We start from the raw sequence: 20,088 nt of genomic DNA on the forward strand, positions 1-20,088 counted from the left end.
GTAGTTTAAACCATATCATTGTGTATACCCTTTGCACTAGGCGTGCTTTGAGCCTTTCCACTGATCCATCGGGATTAAACTTGACTTTGAACACCCAACGGCAGCCAATAGTTTTCTTCCTTGGTGGTAAAGGGGTGAGAGTCCATATTTTAGTTTACTCAAGTGCCAAAAGTTCAGCATTAATGGCATCTTTCCAACAGTCTTCTTAGACGTCTTCTTCATAGATTTTTGGCTCATTGTGCGTGGAAACAGCAAGAGAAAAATTTAATTAGTTAGTAGACAGAGAAGAGTAAGACACTGAATTTGAAATTGGATAATTGCATTTTGAAATTGGCATAGCTTGTTGAGCAGTGATATTATTTGCACAATGAAAATTATTTAGATATGACGGTGCTCGCCTAGTCCTACTAGACTTCCTAAGAGGTGCAGGGTGAGGTGATGCATGAGTGTCTATGTGAGTATGTACATGAGACAAGGATAAGGCTTATGCATTAAGAATTGAGCTTGCAGTGTTATGAGGAATAGAATCAGTGACGGAAGTCGGTTGATGCTGATGCAAAGTTGGAGTTGAATGCATATGTTGGTAAATTGAAAGATTATCATGATATGCAAAAGGGTCTGTCCATGGGACATGTGATGTGGTTGTGATAGCAGCAGGGTTGACATTTGAAGAGGCAGTGTTGATTTTAAATGGAAACTCAAACTCATAAAATATGACATTTCTAGAAAGAAAAGTTTGCCTTGTTTTTAGATCATAAAGAAAAAAAATCCTTTGATCCCTTCTTTATATACTAGAAAATAATATTTTTGGGCTGATTCATCTAACTTCTTCCTATTTTGAGTTAAAGTGGATGCAAAGGCAAGACAACAAAAAACTTTGATGTAGTTTAGATCAGGTAATTTGCCATGTAATTTTTGAAAGGGGGATAGAGTTTGTAAAATGGGATTAAGGACTCTATTGATGAGATGCACAGCGTGTGCCACTACTAAATCTCAAAAATTTTTAGAATATTTGATTGAAAAAGTAGAGTCCTAGCCACCATAAGAATGTGTTGGTACTTCCTCTCAGCTATCCCATTTTGCTGAGGGGTTTCCACATATGACTTTTCCTGTAAACTTTTTTTAGAGGCAAAGAAATTATGCAAGTTGAATTCCGAGCCATTATCCGATCTGACACACTTGATAGTTTTTGAAAATTGGGTTTCAACCATTTTAATGAAATTGGGCAGAATTAATGAAACCTCAGATTTATTTTTCATGAACTTAATCCAAGTAAAACGACTATTGTCATCAACGATAGTAAGAAAGTACTTAAAACTAGAGGTAGATACAATTGATAGAGAGTCTCAAATATCAACATGTATTAAATCGAAAGACGAGTCAGCTACTGAACTACTAATAGGAAAAGAAATTCTCTTCTGTTTTACAAAATGACAAGGTTCACAAGCTGCAATATTATTTTTACATTTAATGAAAGAAAAATCTTTTTGAGTGATCCTAGTCTATGCCACAGTTGTGACTGTTGTGTAGATGAGACAGTGTTCTCAGATGTGTGATGTAGTATTTGTGAGAAATGTTGTGTAATGTAGTGAGCTACAATGTGATCATTTGAGTGATCCAATACATATAAACCAGTGCTGCTTTTAGCTGTACCAATCATCTTCAATAGATGGTAGTCCCAAATCTGGCACCATGTATATGAAAACAAAAATAGACAATTCAATGCCTTTGTAACTTGTGAAACTGACACCAAATTGAATTTAAAAGCAGGAATATAGAGAACATTCTCTAAGTAAAAATTTGTATTAAAAATCATTGTACCAGCAATGGTAGTAATGGCAATAGAGCCATCAAGCATATGCACAGTAATAGGTTCAATATTTTTTAAAGATTAAAAAATATTTAGAGAAAAACAAACGTGATCAGTAGCACCTGTGTCCACTACCCAAGTATCTAATCTAAGAAATTTTTTATTGACAGATAAAGATGCAGCTAAAAGGGTACCTTTGGTGATCTGTAAGTCTTTTGGCTCAGTTGATGTAATGATTTGGTTGATAGTGTGATTAGATTGGGTTGACTGTTGTAGGATGGACGTTAAAGTAATCCATTGATCATTGGTCAAGCTATAACTTGGATTCTCACCATTTTTAACAGCAGTCGAAGGTAATGCACTGATTTCATCATTCTCATCAGTGAAAGTGTTATTAATGCTTCCACATTTCTACAAATGCGGGGGAAGGCCATGCTTCTTGTTGCATGTATCAACAATGTGTCCTGTTCTGCCACAAAAAGAGTAATGCTTTGTGCTATGAGACCTGCCTGGACTTCTTCCTCTACTATTCACACCCCTCTATCTCTGCCTCTGCCTCTGGTGGAATTGTGACCAGAATTAGCAGCGTATAGGATTCGTGAATCTGGAGTGTCAACTGAAAGGTTGAGTTGGCGTTCTTGTTGGGTTAGCATTGCAAACACAGTATCCATGTCAGGAAGGGATTTTAAGAGCATAATTTGGGTTTTGGTAGTTGCAAATTGATCATTGAGGCCACGCAAAAATCTTGCAATGTAGTCTTCAGTGCAGTACAGTCGCATTGATTTTAAACCACAGATACACTTGCTAGTACAGGTAATACACGTAGGAATCGGCCTGAAGTTATCAATTTCTTCCTAAATCCCTTGCATCTTGGTAAAATAGGAAGTGATTAAAAGATCACCTTGTTTTGCACTATATAGCTCCTCATACAACTCTGAGACATGGTTTAGATCTCCCTGGTAATAGTGTTTCTTTAAATCATTCCACATATCTGAAGCCACATTTCTTCAGATGACACTCTGAAGAATATCGTATGAGAGAGATACATGTAGCCAAGAGAGGACATAGGTATTGCAACGGCCCCAAGTTGCATACATTGGATCGGTAACCTCCAGTCGAGGGAGAGAGCCATCAATGAAGGAAATTTTGTTTTCGGACTCGAGTACCAACGAAATCGAGCGGGACCAATTGGTGTAATTTTGAGAATTGAGGCGAAGAAAAATTAAGGGATTACTAGGACTTTCAGCTGGGTGCAAGAAGTATGGACTGTTCTGATCGAGAGGAGGATGCACTGTTCCTGAATTCATGCGGTTCTGGAGTTGAGTGAGTTGAAAAAGAAGCTGCGAGAGGGTGTTGATCGGAACACTGTTACCAAAATCCTAGAGATCAAATTCGATGAATAGGTCTCATCAGTCTCTATTGTGTGAGTCCAGGAAAGATGTTGGATCTGGAGGTAGGCGAAGAAGATTAGAACATGGAAGATACCCAGGGTCATTTTCGGCGATGATAACATGTAAAAACGGAAGCTGAAAAAGGGTTTGAAGTTTGAATGATAGAGAAGAATGGAAGGGGAAATCCACCATTTCCGATCAACGGGATCAAGAGTGGGCGCTCTAAATCTACAATTTCTCAAATTAATGAATACCTTCTTCATCTCTTACACACGAAATAGATACTTCTCAAGCTCCTCCAACTATAGCAAATCAAAATTTTGATCTGAATGTTTTGGCACAATTAGTTGCTCAAATCAATTCCATTCAAGCTGCTACACCAAAGCCCCCGATAAATCCCACCACAGATCCTACAAGTCTGTTCTTTCTTCACCCTGGCAAGAATTCAGGTACTCCAATTGTCCCTATTACTTTGGATCGCATGAACTATGGATCTTGGTTAAGATTGATGAAGATGACTCTGCAGTTGAAGAATAAATTTGCTTTCGTTGATAATTCTCTTCCAAAGCCGGCATGCATGGGAGCATTGCAATACACTTGTAGTCTCTTGGTTCCACCTCTCTCTTAGCCCAGACATAGACAACAACGTTATTTGGAACGGTGTCGCTCACAGTCATAGCATTTGGGAAGAACTCAAAAAGCACTTCTATCAAGGAGACATGTTCCGCATGCTGAGCTCGAAGAAGAGCTCTTCTCATCCAGACAAGTTGATCTTGAACTTACATCCTATTTCACAAAGTTGCAAGGAATTTGAGAGGAACTAGAAATCTTTTGACTCATCCCTTCATGTGTTTGCCGCACCAATTGTCCATGTGCATCCAATACTTGAGGATACAGAGATGACACATTTGTAGTTCGATTTCTTCGTGGCTTAAACGAGCAATTTTTAGCTGTTTGATCAAGTATCATGCTAATGCAGCCGTTGCCATCGATTGACACCACTTTTCATTGCTTATGCAACAAGAAAGGCAATTTCTTGGGACTAATTTGGTGGACTCCAAATAGTTGGTGAATGCAGTTCACAACTTCTTTGAAAATAATTCTTTTCGAAGCAGGAACTGTGGCAGAGATGGCCGCAGTGGCAAGGGCCAAAGTTATGGAGGACGAGGACAAAGCAAACAATGTTCTTTTTGTGGCAAAGAAGGCATCTAGTTGATCAATATAATGCTACAAAAAACATGTCTTTTCTCCGCATTTTAAAGCCAGAACACCTCTTACCATCAATATCACAGCTGATGTACATGATGATGAGCATGATGATATTGTTAAGCTCTATTAGGAAGATGGTGGTAGTTCATCAACCTTCTTTATTCAACATCAAAAGCAAGCCCTGATAGTTCTCTTGCAACAAAATACCTCCCCAACTTCCCATATTGTGAATCAAGTCTCGCATGTCACAGAAGTCCAATTTTCTTCTTAAGATAATTCTATGATATGCACTCTCAATTGATCATATTACAATGGTTCCTAGGTCATTGGCACAGTCCATATCACCCATTACATTGCTACATTCCACACATACAAAGCCATATGCCCAATAAGAGTTAAATTACCTAATAAATGTATGGTCATTACTTCAATATATGGCACAATAAAATTTTTTAAATATTTATGCCTCAGATGTTTTTTACCTACTTTTTTTACGTTAAACCTGATTTCAATGTCAAAACTTATAGCTTGCATTGCCTCTCAATTTCTTTTGTAACAAATTTGACTGTGAAATACAGTACATTGAATAAATATTCAATTTTATATATATATAGCGACTCAATTGAAAATTTGATAAAATAATAGTTAGGGTAAATCACCTATATAAATTATGGTGTAGAAAAATTTATGTGAATCCACCACACAAATAATTGTTACAGGTTCAACCAAGAGGACATTTATATGTAATTCGAATTAGTCTAATTCGAATTATACATTCACAGTAATTCGAATCACATTGATTCGAATTACACATGCACACAAGTACTAATTCGAATCAACCTTATTCGAGTTACACACTAATTCGAACCAGGGTGATTCGAATTATACACACAAACTCACATACTAGTTCGAATTGGACTGATTCGAACTAGTACCCGGCATATTGACTCATAGTAATTCGAAGCATGCTAATTCGAATTATGGAACATTTGCCAAAAAATTTAGAAAAAATATTAGTGAAATATTTGTCAAAAATATTAGAAAAAATACTATATAATATAAAAAAATATACTACAAAAAATAAAAAAATTATAAATATTAGTTGAACGTGAATTCTATAGCATAAATCTAATTCATGCAATTATTTTAATACACCAACAATATATCTATATGGAGCCAATGCTAAATCGAATTCAATTAATTCGATAATACGAGTGTATGAAAAAAAATGCATTTTATAAAGTTTAAAAATTTTTATTATGTGATAGGTTAGTAACGAGTACATTACAAATTTTTATAGTACTCATCGTAACAATGTTTAATTTAATAATTGTTATTAAAATTTTAGTTGTACTCGTTACAAAATAAATAATTATAATATATAAATATAAAATAAATTGACCGATTTAAAAATAGGACAATCTAATAATATTGAAAACCATTTAATTTAAAAACATAATTTAAAAAATAAATCCTTTACATTTATTATGATTATTTATTTTGTAACGAGTACAACTAAAATTTTAATAACAATTATTAAATTAAACATGGTTATGATGAGTACTATAGAAGGTTTGTAATGTACTCGTTACTAACCTATCACATAATAAAAATTGTTAAACTTTATAAAATGCAATTTTTTTTCATAGACTCGTATTATCGAACTAATTGAATTCGATTTAGCATTGGCTCCATATAGATATAATTGTTGGTGTATTAAAATAATTGTATGGATTAGATTTATGCTATAGAATTTAGGTTCAACTAATATTTATAATTTTTTTTATATTTTTTGTAGTATATTTTTTTATATTATATAGTATTTTTTTTCTAATACTTTTGACAAATATTCTATAATTCGAATTAGTATGCTTCGAATTACTATGAGTCAGAGTCAATATAGTATGTGAGTTTGTGTGTAATTCGAATCACCCTGATTCGCGAATCAGTGCTTGTGTGTAATTCGAATTAGACTAATTCGACCTCTTGGTTGAACCCTGTAACAATTATTTGTTTGATAGATTCATGTAAATTTTTCTACACCATGGTTTATATGGGTGATTTACCCTAATAGTTAAGAATAATCAAATTATTTATAAAAAAAACACAAGCACTGCTTCGCGAAAAATCGTTACACAAGGAGACCATCATAATCCCCACGGGATGCAAACTGAACCTACCCGCCTGCACATCACCTGCAACGATGTAGGATTGCAGGTTGTGTTCCCTCCTAAGGCGTGTGTCTACAGCTCCATCCACTACGCTTCTGCATGTGTAGTAGTCATAAGAGCTTCTACACCAGAGTAAGAGCTTCTACACCAGACCAGAGTCGCCGCCTTTAGATTATTATCTTATTTAGCATTACTCTTTTCAAACTAGCCTTATGACTAGGGGTGGCAAACAGGCCTAAACCCGCCGGGTCGGCTCGCGTAACCCGTTAAAAAAGACTGGCTGGGCTGGGAAATTAGGACCGCCAAATAGCAAAAGCCCGCCTAACCCGCATCGCTTAAACCGCGGGTTTTGGCGGGCTTCCCCGCCAGGCTTAGTATTTTTTTATCAAGGGGTATTTTTACATTTTTTTTTACCAAAATCCAACTTCCCCCACCCCAACTTACAAGAGAATGAAGATGAAAATTGAGTATTTTGGATTATGTTTATTTTGTTTTAGAGACTATTTATAATTATGTTTTGAATTATGTTTATTTTACTTTGGGAACAATATTTATAATTATATTTTGGATGAAAACTTGGTTTATAATTATGTTTATTAGATATTTATAATTACAAAGACTTTAATATTTGTGAATATAAAAATTATAATACCACCAAAGGGCGGGCTTCTGGCGGGACGGGGCGGGCTTCCCCGCTTGCCACCCCTATTTATGATTATGAAGAGTATTGAGATAGAAACAGGACTTATGCTTCTTTTTTACTGCTTGGTTCCGTTATGACATTACGATGTCGATTCTATAGATGAAGCACCCATAAATTTTCCAGCGACACATACACCCCCATTGACTAAATGCGATCAATATTGGAAGACTTTCCTTTTCGTTTTTTCATGAAAAAGAGAAAAATGAAGATAGTACACATCTAAAATAAAACTGAGATCTTAACAGAAGGAATGTTCAAGCGTTAAAATCCACATGTTCGTGGGTTTAGGCTTAAGCATTTAGCATTTGAATGAAGGAAAAGGGGATGAATAATGCCAAAAAGAAAACAGAACTGATAAATTGTATAGAAACAGAGGTAAATCCAAATGATCATGAAAATATAAACACAAAATGAAGTATCATTTAAATTCAGAAGGCTGATTCATCCCATCCATTTAAATTCTGTTTCTTTCCGTTTCACATAGAGCCTACTACCATGAACCTTCAGCTCCTACTGTTGGATTCTTGAAAGCAGAGAATTCCCAGTATGTCTTCAATGAGAATGGTGGGAAAACAGTTGCACCTTCTTCAGTAATTTTAGATATCTGAAAATTGAACATTACATATATACTTAAATATGTATACAATTCAATCAAACTTAAAATTTTATCAAGAATAAAAATGCAACAATAGACGTCTTTCACTCTTTTGTCACGAAGTAAAGATGGTTATACCAGTGCTATTGTATTGTGTCCTCTCATAACATGTCCTGTGGAGTGTGGACAACGTATTTCCTTGTAGTTGGAACTTAAGAGCCCCACAAGGATTAGTAGATGCGGGGCAAATGGGGGAATGAATTTCCGACCCAAACCATATGAACTCATTGTTCACAAGAACTGAAGTATGTGGCGCTTGAGTTCTTGATGGTCTAATCTATAATTATTCTGGTTTGATTTGAACATTCTTTTGGGCCACATCACTAAGAGTGGATAAAGTTCTGCACTTGGATAAGCATTTTTTTTTTAAAGAACTCAAGGAAAGGGGAGCCACAGAGGCAAACCATGGAATCAAACACTGATGCACACAGGTTACATTACACCTTTTGGGTGTGACCCTTCCCTAACCCTGTTTTAGCGAGGGATGCTTGTGCACCTGGTTGCCATATTTTCCTTTTTGTTTTTGGGGAAAATGATAAAATAACTATTCAGGCAATACTCAGAAGCAAAGTCAGAACATAAGTAGATGAACATCCCTACACATTACTTTTTTTCATTTTTTCTTTAACATTTAAATTATTATTGGTTATCAAAATCCTAATAATTTTAATTAAGAGTGCTTCAAGCTGAGCCATATACTTCTCAATGTAATGTGACTTGTAAAACTTCTATCTGAAAAATTTTATGTGGCTTTCCACAAAATGATGGGATTGTAGATAAAACTAAGTGCTACACAAAAATCAGCATTCAAATCAAAACGATTTCCTTTCATCCTTTGAGATTCCCAAAATACAGATTGAAATTAGTATTGTCATATATATAATAACTGGTACCCAGGCATATGAATATGCTAGCACTACGGACTACGCAAATGATAACTGTTAACAGGTATAGATTCAGGACAACATATTGATAGTTCAATTATGTTCTGGTTTTGTTAAACTGAAAAGTCGGGGGTGAAAAAAGCAAGTAGGAAAAACCTGAATCTTGTTGACAGCAGATCTATCACGGTATAACAGCACACGCATGCATTTTTCGAGTAACTGGACACCTTCTTCAAAAGTCAAGTTTTCATGCCACTCATCACGTAGAATTGGCCTAGCAAGATGATTTCCAAGCCCAGTTGCTACATGATTATCTTCAAAATTCACACCAATCATACTAACCTGGATAAGATTCAGAAGTACAAAAACTGAATGAACTTTACAGGTAATAAAATTGTTGAACTAAATGTAGAAGACAAAGGAAGGCACACCATGCCAAGGTACTTCTGCCCCTTCTTCACACCACCAAGTATAAGTGAGTTCCACAATGGATTGAATTTGTTGCGTCTATTATACATGATCCGAGTTAAATAGTTGTGCACCTCCTTAGGCCCTAGAGAATTCCCATCATCCCACATGTTGTCATAAAGGCTGCATCCATCAAAACTCAATCAGAGTTACTTGGAAAATTTCAACTTGTAACATTGAAAAGGTGAAAAATATGCTTCTTTACTCTGTCCAAAACATATGAATAACCAAGCATATGTAAAGCTAAATCATTTAACCAAGCAGACCCTTCTATTCTTCACTAATTTGAAATTCCAGTGCATACTCGGTAACAATTTTTGCTTTGGGGGGGAAAAAATGCTCACATAAGTTCATCAAGGTAGCGTAGAATCTCCTGAAAGTCACTTATTTCCCCACTGGCACCGAGAAGTGAATGTTTTCCAATAGGCTTCAAACGTTCAATGCTCTTGTACCGCAGAGTAGATCCATATGAGCCTATCATTGACATAAGTCCAAAGGGAGACCAATCAATACTTTGCAGACAATCAGAAGAAAAATACTATATTGAAAAGCAAATCTGTCCAGAATTTATTGTCAAAGCAGTTTCTGATTTCCTTAAGATTGTAAGTATTGAGGGCATTTTGGAATGGAGATAAAGGCCAATTGAATACTATAGTGAAAATTCAAGGGATCAAGACTAAAATGTAGCACTAGAAAAGGCAAACAAGAAAGTATTCAGAATTAAAAAGAAGGCACAGCTAGTTTCAAATAAAGTATTCAAATAATTATTGCAATTACGAAGCTAAAGTACTTAATTAAGGAAAAGCATGAGACCTCCGGTATCAGCAGCCATAAGAATCCCATCTTTGTATTTGAGGGCGACTACGGAGGAACCAGTTACATACGGATACCTGGCCAGAAAACAAAATTAGGGTTTAAAGTTAGATTTGTAAGAAAAAACGAACCATAAATGTCAGTTAGTATATCGAATGTGTGGAAACCCTAAAATGTGGACGCGGAAACAGTCACAGATACGCAATGGAGAAGGGAAGAGGGAGAGAAAGCGAGTGCATACAAAGTTCTCTGGGTTTCAGCTGAAGGATCACCCATCGTCGAGGGAATGAATTTGGATCTCGTAAATCGCAGAGTGAAATTAGGCGAGGAAATTGAGAGGATACCGAGGAGCAAAGTGCAGGAGAATCAGATTTTGGCAGAGCAAAGAGCAAAGAAGTATCTGGAAGAGGGTGTTGGTGATATAATAGAAGTTATGGAAAGGGTCACACCATAGTAACTAAAATCTCGATCTAATTCTTAAAATATTTTGATATTACAATTTTAAATGAGTATCAATTTTATGAAATTTATACTAAAATTAAATTTTATGATTTAAATCTTATTAGGATTTTATATTTTATATTTTTTATTTTTTCGATTTTACGTAAAATTTGGATTTTTTTTAATCAGAAAGCAAAAGAATATAAGGAGAATGAATTTGCATATGAGAGGCCCAAGTAAAAGAAATGGCCAAATTAGGAGCTTTTTTCGGTGGAGAAAGAATAATTTGGATCTTGAAAGACCAGGTTATAAATTCAAATAATAAAAAATGCATGGGTTAGTTCACAAATAAAGTAGAATAACGGTTGAGAGAAATTTGAAAAAATTTTAGAATTTCTTATTACAAAAAAGCACCAACGGCGCGTCATGGTGGAGGAGATCTGCAGGGTGTCATCGCTGCGTCATCTTTTCCGACAAGTTCTGCCGCTTGTTCTGCTTTTGCTCCGGCGGATGTGAAGCACTCGGAGTACAATTTGGGCATGGACTCAGTGTCGCTGGCTGAGGAGATCTGAGAGAAGAGCAAAACAGAGAGATTCAGATAGGAGAGAGAGCTCGCCTCGCCGTCGTCTTGCCGTCGCCACCGCAGTTCATCGCCTCTCCAGATCTGGTCAAAACGCCCAAGCCTCTGAGGATGTTCCATTACGACCTCCTTGACGAGACGCAGACCAAGCTCGATTATATCCTCCATCTCTCTCACTGTTGAGAACTTCCTCGAGTGCCGCCTCCATATTCTCGTCTTCAAGTTCGGCATGGCCAAGTTCATCCATCAGTGCATATTAGATCTTTTTACATCTTTTCACATTTTTTCTCAATTTAGGATTTTTAAATTCCTAATTTTCTATCACTCATGTTTCTTTATTTTTTTGTGCTTACTTTAAAGTTTAGAATCTAATTTCTTAAACATTCAAGTAGCTCAAAATTTTAGTTTGATATCTTTGTTGGTTTCTAGGATTTTGATAAATTATTTAATTATGTATCTATCTTGGTTCAAATGATTGTAGATGAAGGATGATTTCAAGAAGTGACACAAATTTTACTGTGAGCAGCTTTTTCACAGGCCACAGAGGAGGTTCATTGAGCTGGAAGCTCTGGAGAAAATCATACAGAAATATTGTCAGTACTAAAAATTTCTGTAGAGGCTCTGTTGGATATAGTATGTAGTCTTGGGAGTTTGTTGTAAAACTTTTTATCCCTTTAATTTCTTATTATCATCTTTGCTGTAGAAAGGTAAAACCACATTTGTCCTATAACTTAAGAACTGTTATCTCTTATTGCAAGATGCTTTGTTTATTACTGGTTGAATCACTTAATATATTATAGTTGTTGCTTTATCAAAGTACATCTCAGGATTAGCTGTTTTCTAACAACTGTTCTTGGATACTGCTCAAGAGTGTAGATATTATGTTGTGTGAGGTCTTATGTAAACATGCCATTGCAGATAAGAGTGTCCAAGGATCTGAAACATCAAATGATTCTGCACAATCTTCCTCTACTATGCTTGCTGTTGAAAAAGATGATAGAGCTAGAAAAACTATCAGTGGTAGTGACAAGGGAATATTCCCAACTGAAGGGTAATATAGTTTTATGTTGTATGGTTTTTCTTTCCATTCATATGTTCTGAAATCTAAATATTTTCTTCAAAAATAAGTTTGTATGATAAGCATAATTAGCATCATTGGTGATGTTCTCCTATATGAAGAATTGCGGCTTTCTGTATATGTAATTTTATACCATGAAATTATTTTTATTTTTTCGTACAACAACCTGAGTTTTTGTTGATTTATTATCATGAGGGTGCAGAAATAATTTATGAGCAGGTTACAGGGTTCTCGGCGCGATATAATGAGATTCAGGAGTCTTGGTATTGCTATCTCTTGCCTTGTTTTGGCATTTAGCCCATGAGTGAGCAACTGTGGCTTGTAAATGAGAAGTTCTAATTAGACATTTGTCGTTAATTTCTTTTTACTATTCAAGGGAAAACACTCAGATTGGTCCAGAATTTCCATCGAAACTTGATTGGCTGAATACAGCTCAACTACAATTTTGCAGGGTACCTTTCTTCAGCTTGTGTTATAATCCAAATAAAAGATTTGCAATAACTCATTGGATTGTGATTCTATCGTTTGACAGGATCTGAAAGGAAAATTTTATATTGTTCCTATTTTGGAAAGGATCTTGATGATTTTGTGGAGGCAGCACTAATGTTTTATGAAAAACATAATTTGTTGGATAATACACCAATTACGTTGAATTTGGAGAAAGATAATGATCCTCGGCTTTCAGCATCTCCATTGAAGTTTCCTGGAAAGCTAGCAATTGATATCCTCAACAACAGGCTTTTTATTTCTGACAGCAACCATAACCATATAGTGGGTGCTCTCTCTCTCTCTCTCTCCCTCCCTCCTTGTCATGCATGGTGGATGAGATGGTGGTTGTTGAGGAAGTAAAGTAATATGAACTTGTTAGCTAATTAAACTATGGAATAGGCCAAATTGCCACGTGTATACACAAATATATAACGAACTAATTTGATCGTAAATTTAGGAGGTTAAATTTAGGGAAAGTATGAGGAGCCAATGAAATACTTGTACAATGTGTACAATGGAGGTTTATGGAGTATTAGAGATATAACCATTAGTATTACCTTTTTCCATTAGTTGAAGTTTTTGGCATGAGTGGTATCATGATATGATATTAGAGCGGGAATGTTTAAAAAATTACTCTATTGGCTCCTTAGCAAGATTCATTATACTTAAGAGACTAAAATAGTAAAACCTATAAATCTGATAAACTAATTTAAAGATTTAGTCTCAAATTTCTTATAAAAATAAATTACCATTTGTACACATAAAAGATTTGAACATTGACAAATGTACCCATCAAATAAGAAAACTAACATTGTATCCATAAAAGATAGATTCCGTGTGACAAAAGTACTAAAACCCTAATTTTTCGTTACTTTTTTAATAATCTCAAATTACTCTCTCTCTCTCTCCCTCCCTCCCTCCCTCCCTCCCTCTCTCTTTAAACTTCAAATTAAACCTCAAATTCCAAAATGTATTAAGGTGATTACCGACCTTGATGGGAACTTCATTGTACAAATTGGTAGCAATTGGGAGCAAGGTCTGCAGGATGGTTCATTTGATGATGCCACCTTTAACAAATCGGTGACAGTACTTGAAATTTAATGGAGATATGGAGGAGATAGAGGATTCGATAAGGTTACTAAGTAGCAAGAATATTGTCTTCCTTGATGTTCATAATAAGCTGATGAGTTGGATTAAGGATGTGGAATCAAATATGCCTGCAATTGATGTGCTGGGAGGCGATTCACATAAATAAATTGGTGAAATTTCAGAGCCAGAGGAAGATGGGATTTATTATAAACTCTTTTTCATTTCCTTCAAATTTTTCCAGAAAAAAAATCACATTTCAATATGAAAGATGAAATTGTACAGGAGAATATGTGTTTGATTAAAATATGTAGTGTTTGATCATTAAAGTATGGATAGTAATTCAGGCTGTTTTGGGAGTATGGATTTATATTACATTATTTTAAGCCCATGTTACAAAAAAAATAGTTGGTAAAAAAAATCAATTTTTTTCTAAAAAATCGGTCTTTAAATAGTTGGTCCAACTAAACCATACTAAACCGGTCTGCAAATTCATTAAATTTTGGGTCAAACATAGAATTTCTAATATTTGTTGTACGGATGCAATTCTAGCCACTGAATTAGCATCTTTTTACTTGGTCCATCAAGGGCTGGAAAATACTTTTCCCACCAAAGACAAAGCCGTACATGGAAAATTTCTTTAGTAAAAAAGATACTTTTATTCTGAATAAGGAACAATTTTTGGCAGTGGTTTTAATTATGTCCTTAGTATAATTGCTATGAAATTCTGCCTTTATCAAATTATAGTGCATCGCATCATGTATGTAAAACAAATTATAGGAAATAATTTTTAGTTAATTAATATTAGTTAACATCCGATCCGATCCAGCGGTTTGCAAAAAAATAGAATCCAATCAAATCCGAATTAGTGCGGTTTTAATCGATTTTCGATTTAAATTGAATTGGATGAACGGTTTAATTTGGATCGGTTTGGATTTGAACCCCTATGAATGAGTATATTTTTTTTTCTTAGGGAGTGTTTTGGACTAATGAATAATTTGTCCAACTTGCTTGGACTTTGTTAATATTTTAGCTTGGTCATGATAGTATGAAGAATCTAATAAGGCAAATGCCAAGTTTCTAATGCATGCATTAGGGCTTAGACACTAGTCTCTAGATATGGCAAAAAAATTTGTACCTGCAGATATCTGTAGCGATATTCGCAATGGAGAAGTTAATGAAGATTTGCAAAATTTTTATGGGGACGGAACCCGCCCTCACGGAGATCCACGAAATTTTTGCAGAAAAAATTTACTTAAAATATTTTTATATTATATATAAATTATGTAAGTAACTCTAATTCATTTTATTTTAATTTATATGTTAAAAATTTATGTGCATGTTATTATGTTAAATTTGTATTTGAATTGTATTTAATTTAATACTTTTAGTTGAATTGTATTAGATTTTATTATGATTGTGTTAATTTTTATTAAAAAAAATTTAAAACTTGATATCTATAAATACCTATTTCTCTTGCTAGAGAAAATAAACAAGAATTTATGATGGATATATGGTGAGGAGAGAGAACATTTTACTAAATGGGATCTGAGGGAGGAAAAGAGGTCCATGGAGACCCATTGTCATCCCGAGTTTAAAACACATTTTTTTTTTTCGTATCTAGCGATATAGGTTGAATTGAATCTAATTTTTACATAATACACATGAAAGCGCGTTCCAGAATTTTGATGTTATTCCAATATGCATTTAAAGGAGCTTTTATCCACTAGAATTTACAAGAAGGAAGCAAGCATTGAGCTTGAGCCAAAAACCAGCAAACTGATGGCATTATTGATCCCTAGTGAGCTTACAAGGCAACATAAAAGCATGCTTCAATTTTTCAAGTACATATGGATGAAAAAGACCAAAGGCAATATATGTAACTATTTGAGCAGCAGCAAATGCATCCTAAACCTTCTTTCAAAGCAAGAAGCTTAGCTGTTTCAATGGCTTCTTCGCTTGAAATCTACAGAAACAGATGAAAAAGAGCTATAATATATACTTGTATGGACTAGCACTAAACAAATGTTATTCAAATACTGGTCAAATCTTAGTTGAGTAAACTGCAACAACTATAATACATGTATAATTTATCATAACTCCTAGTTAGTAATACTTCCTCAAATGAAGCAGTGAAATACCGCAGACCACACTGCCTTAAGAGTAAAGACCACCAAAGAATGAGAAAAAGATAACAGAATAAATGGTATGCTTGTTTTAAAATTCAGATCCTTGTAAGTACAATTCTCAAACCAAGTGGATAGTTCTTGTTGGGTTTGGTGCACAAAATAAATACTGTTGAGCTTAGTTTGACTTTGGGCTAATATATGATGACAAACATTAGTTGGGTTAATAGCCCAATATTGTTTAATGTGTGTTTTATTGTGGCAGGCCTATAATTCATCTCACCACCAAACAATGAAGCTGGTCTACTCCTTTGGTATTTCAAGAAAATAAACGAGCCCAAAGCTCCTCTTCATAGCACCGTTCTGCGTATAGGAGGTAATGTATTTGCTAAAAGAAATGTGAGGACAGCTGGACAAAGCAAGGACAAGTGTTGCTCAAATAAAGCAAGAAGGATACAAGGACAACCCACTAACCCAAGGACATCAGCAGAGCACTATTTGGATCATGGTTGAGCAAAACACAAAAAATCACAAGAATTCAGAAGCAGAGGTAGCGGTGAGCTTCTCGGACAGTAGGAGAATTGGAGCAAAATGAAAAAGGAATTCATGTCAAGGAAGAAGACAAATCTAAGGACAACAGAAGTAGAGAACGAGCTCCTCAACCAAGCAAAGTTAGTGGAGCATGATGAAGAAGGACTGCATGCCAGGAGTGACAGCTCCAACGGGCAGCAAGGACAAGCAAATGGAATAGGTAAAAATGAAGGCAAGCTGAAGACATATAAGAAGCTTCATTTTCAATATTTTAAAGGGAAGAAAAAATAGCTAATACTCAGAGCATCATCTCAAACATTGAGCTGGAATCTTTTTCTTCTACTCAAGCTTAATTTCTGATTTTCATTGTTATGGCTGTCTTGTGCCATTTTCTGTTTTGAGAAAAAGGTTAATCATGTGAGTTGTAAAAGCCAAGAGAGAAAAGGCAAGAGTGATGCAAAAGAGCCAATGTATTCTTATGTAATTGGAAGATTAAACTAGGATTAGTTCCCCTTGCCAAGTTGGGTTAGCACTTGGTGAGTTTGAATCTGTTAGGATTCCCCTTCCAAGTTGGGACAGCACTTTGAGAGCTAAGCTTTGGTGAAGAAATCTTAGAGATAGATACTAGTTGAATTAGGTTGTAATTCAATAATATTGGTGTTTGTAATCAGTGGATTATAGTGAATATTCCATCATGGTTTGTGGTGGAGACTGGACGTAGGATTCATTGCACTAAGAATCCGAACTAGGATACATGCTGGCCTCTTTCTCTTCTTCCCTTCCCTTTTTCTGTTCTGCATATGAGACAAAATGAAAAAATCTCCTGCAACTTAAGCTTTCACGAAAACAGAGACTGAAACGTTAAGTTTTAAACTAACTTGATTCAACCCCCTTCTCAAGTTCAAGCAGAACCATCAATACAGAGATGATTAAACAAAATCCCTAATGATTGTCTCTCTATTTCCTTTTTAGACCCAAATAGCACAATCACTTGTCACTTGTTTCCTTGAACTATAGAAATTAGCATTCATGAACTTTTTTCATCATCCCACAACTTATCATCATATCCAATAAATCTATCCCATATGATAAGCCAGGCAAGCAATAAAACTCCTATCCTGATTTCGTACAAAATTCATGGCGCAAAGCTTCCTCCAGTTTTTGGAATATAGCTGCAAACATCCCTGCAAAGAAAACACCACACGGCTAAATCATTTTATTCACTCAACCCATAGGATGCATTGCAACTTGAGTTTACCAATTGTAATAATTAACAGTTAAAACTGCAGGATTCAATGTAAAAGTCTGTACCACTGCAAATCATGTGAGGAGCGGACTCGCACAAGAAGAAAGATGATAACTCCATTGAAGTCATAGAAAAATAATCACATTGAACGTGTTTATAATTCAGAGGAAGCACACGTTCATAAAATTTATCATTTTAATTGGCCAATGGCTTTTCAGCAACAGAGGGAAATAATGCATAACTCCAAAGTCATCTATAGAGTCGGCTAGAGACTAATGCCACTAAAACAACAAGAAACTTATTTAGAACAATACGAATTGGAAACTAAGATAAGTGAAAAAACCTGATAATGGGCCACTCCTATCCTGCAATGAACCCTTCACTAACAATGTCCCAGGGATTTGCTGAAAAACCTATTAGACAGATCAAATAATGTAAGGTTAATGTCACTTCTTCCAATCAAATCATTTTTAAAGCCAGTGATCAAGCAATCATATCGAAATACAAACACTCGACCTATCGGAAGATAAATTTAGTCTTGATCCATTAGATGTCTCTCCTGTAGGTTGAAAATAGATGGATTTATTGATAACAGGTGAATCATTCAACATTGACTCATATTCATCTTTGGATGCTACAACCTGTTAAAATGTAATCATGCTTAAGAGGCACAGCCATGACAAGAAAACCAAATCAAAATCTGAGACTTAGAGGAAGTAGTCTTATATCCACTGTGAAAGCAGATGTATTCAGTGTACATGACAGGCCATGCATAGAGAAGTAAGATTTTACAGCTTCCAATACATTAATGGCACCATGTTGGCGCAGAAGACCCTGAAAATTTGCTTTATATAATCTAAAATTAGGGGCAATGCAAAATATGTAAGACATGCAACAATATATGGTATAGGCTCAACTGATAAGCATTTAACGACAAAATATAAGTAGAAAATTTATTTATTTTTGTAACTATAAGAATTATACAGTTGCCAAACTGAAAAAGAATATACCATACCTCAAACACGAAGGACATGTTATTCTTCTAAGGCAAAGAAATCGATGGCTTCTATATGGGTGGCAAGAAAGACCAAGCAAGCCCCCATCTGGATGTTCTACCCTGGACAAATTCAGTCGTCTTCTCTATGGTGACCCCAACCTCCCAAAGTTTTGAAACAAGGGACTTGAGACTTGATTTTCTGCCTACCATTGAAGTCCATTGAAGTGAACCACCTACAACCACATCAAAATAAATGAGTATGATTCTATTACAAGTAAATCAACATTGACGGAATGATATTTCTTATGTCAAAAAGTAATACCGAAACTGATGCTTTAGCACAGCACTATCTTCAATAATACAAGCAACGAATGCCTTCTCACCACCAGGACAAACCATTTCCTTGGAAGTGCCACCTCAAGAAGTTTTTGGATTAAGTCCTACTTCCTCCAAGCTTTCAAAGAACTGCGGATTGCACATGCAGAAATCAAATTTTTCATCATCCCTTACTACTCTCCAAGAAGAATGGACGGTCCATCATAGTTCTTATTCTGATAGACATTCCATTCAAGAGGTAATGAAGGCAAAGACAGCCTACCTCTTTGCAAATATTTATCCTGGCTCCACCCTCATGGAACCCTTCAACACACAAAGCCTTTTCCTTGTCTTCAACCTTTTTAATCTCAATCAACTCAGCAATATGTGGATTACTGTTAACATTCCTGGTGGCCCACTTAATAGCAACATCAGTCACATCTTCATATAAACAAACTTGCGTTACAAAAATGCATTTTCATTTCATCAAACACATAATGTGCATAACCAGGTAAAACCAAATATACCCGAAAACCGAGAAAAAGACAAAGCTGCCTGATCCAACAAAGCTCCAACCAAAAAAGGAAGCGCCAAGAAGCGGGTAAATGCAATTGGCGCCAGTGCCAATATCAAAACCCCTGACTTTACCTTGTTGAGAACAAATGGAGTTGGTTGGAATGATGTGATAAGAGAGAAGGTCATTGAGCCAGTGGATGTAGTTGGACCTATTGGGGACAGTAGGGCAGAGGTGGCCATCAGGGATCCACCAGTGGAGGGAGTGGTCATGAAGGAGGAGGACGCGGGTGGCGTTAAAGTCGGTCCAGTCGAGGAAAGAGCGGGCGACGCTGCTGTGTGTGGAATACTTGACGTAGGGACAGAAGGAAGGGTAGAAAGAAGCCAAGTGAACGAAGTCCAGTGGGGTCTCAGCGTACCTGTTGTTTGGGTGAACGGTTGGTCGTTGCTTCTCTCTCTTCCTCTTCTTTCCAATTCCCCCCATAATCTTCAACAACAAACCCCAGAGAGCACATAATAATGTTCCAGGCCAAAAGTGTTCTATATTTGTATTTTAATTATTTTAATTATTAAAAAAATACT

At 35.5% G+C, this 20,088-nt stretch overlaps 2 protein-coding genes and 1 long non-coding RNA gene across 10 annotated transcripts; 1 reads left to right on the top strand and 2 right to left on the bottom strand.

The window, feature by feature from the left end:
* LOC107645846 (proteasome subunit beta type-4) lies at positions 7,502–10,524 on the bottom strand. The gene is made up of 6 exons (XM_016349973.2): positions 10,346–10,524; positions 10,105–10,181; positions 9,636–9,765; positions 9,255–9,414; positions 8,980–9,165; positions 7,502–7,888 (listed from the first exon to the last, which is right to left on the bottom strand). Exons 1-6 carry the CDS (start codon positions 10,378–10,380, stop codon positions 7,775–7,777), a joined length of 702 nt encoding a protein of 233 aa, XP_016205459.1. The 5' UTR covers positions 10,381–10,524; the 3' UTR covers positions 7,502–7,774.
* On the top strand, positions 10,791–14,126 carry LOC107645845. 5 transcript variants are annotated; one of them, XM_016349970.2, is made up of 6 exons: positions 10,791–11,718; positions 12,044–12,176; positions 12,406–12,466; positions 12,580–12,655; positions 12,736–12,974; positions 13,671–14,107. In XM_016349970.2, exons 1-5 carry the CDS (start codon positions 11,614–11,616, stop codon positions 12,805–12,807), a joined length of 447 nt encoding a protein of 148 aa, XP_016205456.1. In that variant the 5' UTR covers positions 10,791–11,613; the 3' UTR covers positions 12,808–12,974; positions 13,671–14,107. The 5 variants fall into 5 exon arrangements, 3 of the variants coding, with proteins under 3 accessions (XP_016205456.1, XP_016205458.1, XP_020959738.1); XM_016349972.2 differs by having other exon boundaries at positions 12,430–12,466; XR_002348338.1 differs by having other exon boundaries at positions 10,792–11,718; positions 12,399–12,466; positions 13,671–14,126.
* On the bottom strand, positions 17,290–20,059 carry LOC107645844. 4 transcript variants are annotated; one of them, XR_002348343.1, is made up of 7 exons: positions 19,642–20,059; positions 19,277–19,434; positions 19,001–19,143; positions 18,697–18,911; positions 18,198–18,322; positions 18,025–18,094; positions 17,290–17,619 (listed from the first exon to the last, which is right to left on the bottom strand). It is a non-coding gene; the product is annotated as an uncharacterized LOC107645844 (long non-coding RNA). The 4 variants fall into 4 exon arrangements; XR_002348340.1 differs by having other exon boundaries at positions 19,521–20,059; XR_002348342.1 differs by having other exon boundaries at positions 18,198–18,515; positions 19,521–20,059.

Source organism: Arachis ipaensis, chromosome B06 (genome assembly GCF_000816755.2).
Source record: "Arachis ipaensis cultivar K30076 chromosome B06, Araip1.1, whole genome shotgun sequence".
In the NCBI taxonomy this organism is placed as follows: Eukaryota; Viridiplantae; Streptophyta; class Magnoliopsida; order Fabales; family Fabaceae; genus Arachis; species Arachis ipaensis.

Bases quoted from the DNA above. Each gene is read 5' to 3' on its own strand.
- LOC107645845 (XM_016349970.2), top strand. From the start codon at position 11,614: ATGATTTCAAGAAGTGACACAAATTTTACTGTGAGCAGCTTTTTCACA. The intron at 11,719-12,043 runs GTCAGTACTAAA...ATGCCATTGCAG, and splicing joins GAAAATCATACAGAAATATT to ATAAGAGTGTCCAAGGATCT. The intron at 12,177-12,405 runs GTAATATAGTTT...ATGAGGGTGCAG, and splicing joins GGAATATTCCCAACTGAAGG to AAATAATTTATGAGCAGGTT.
- LOC107645846 (XM_016349973.2), bottom strand. From the start codon at position 10,380: ATGGGTGATCCTTCAGCTGAAACCCAGAGAACTTT. The intron at 9,766-10,104 runs GTCTCATGCTTT...TGTCAATGATAG, and splicing joins TATGGCTGCTGATACCGGAG to GCTCATATGGATCTACTCTG. The intron at 9,415-9,635 runs GTGAGCATTTTT...TGATGGATGCAG, and splicing joins CGCTACCTTGATGAACTTAT to CCTTTATGACAACATGTGGG.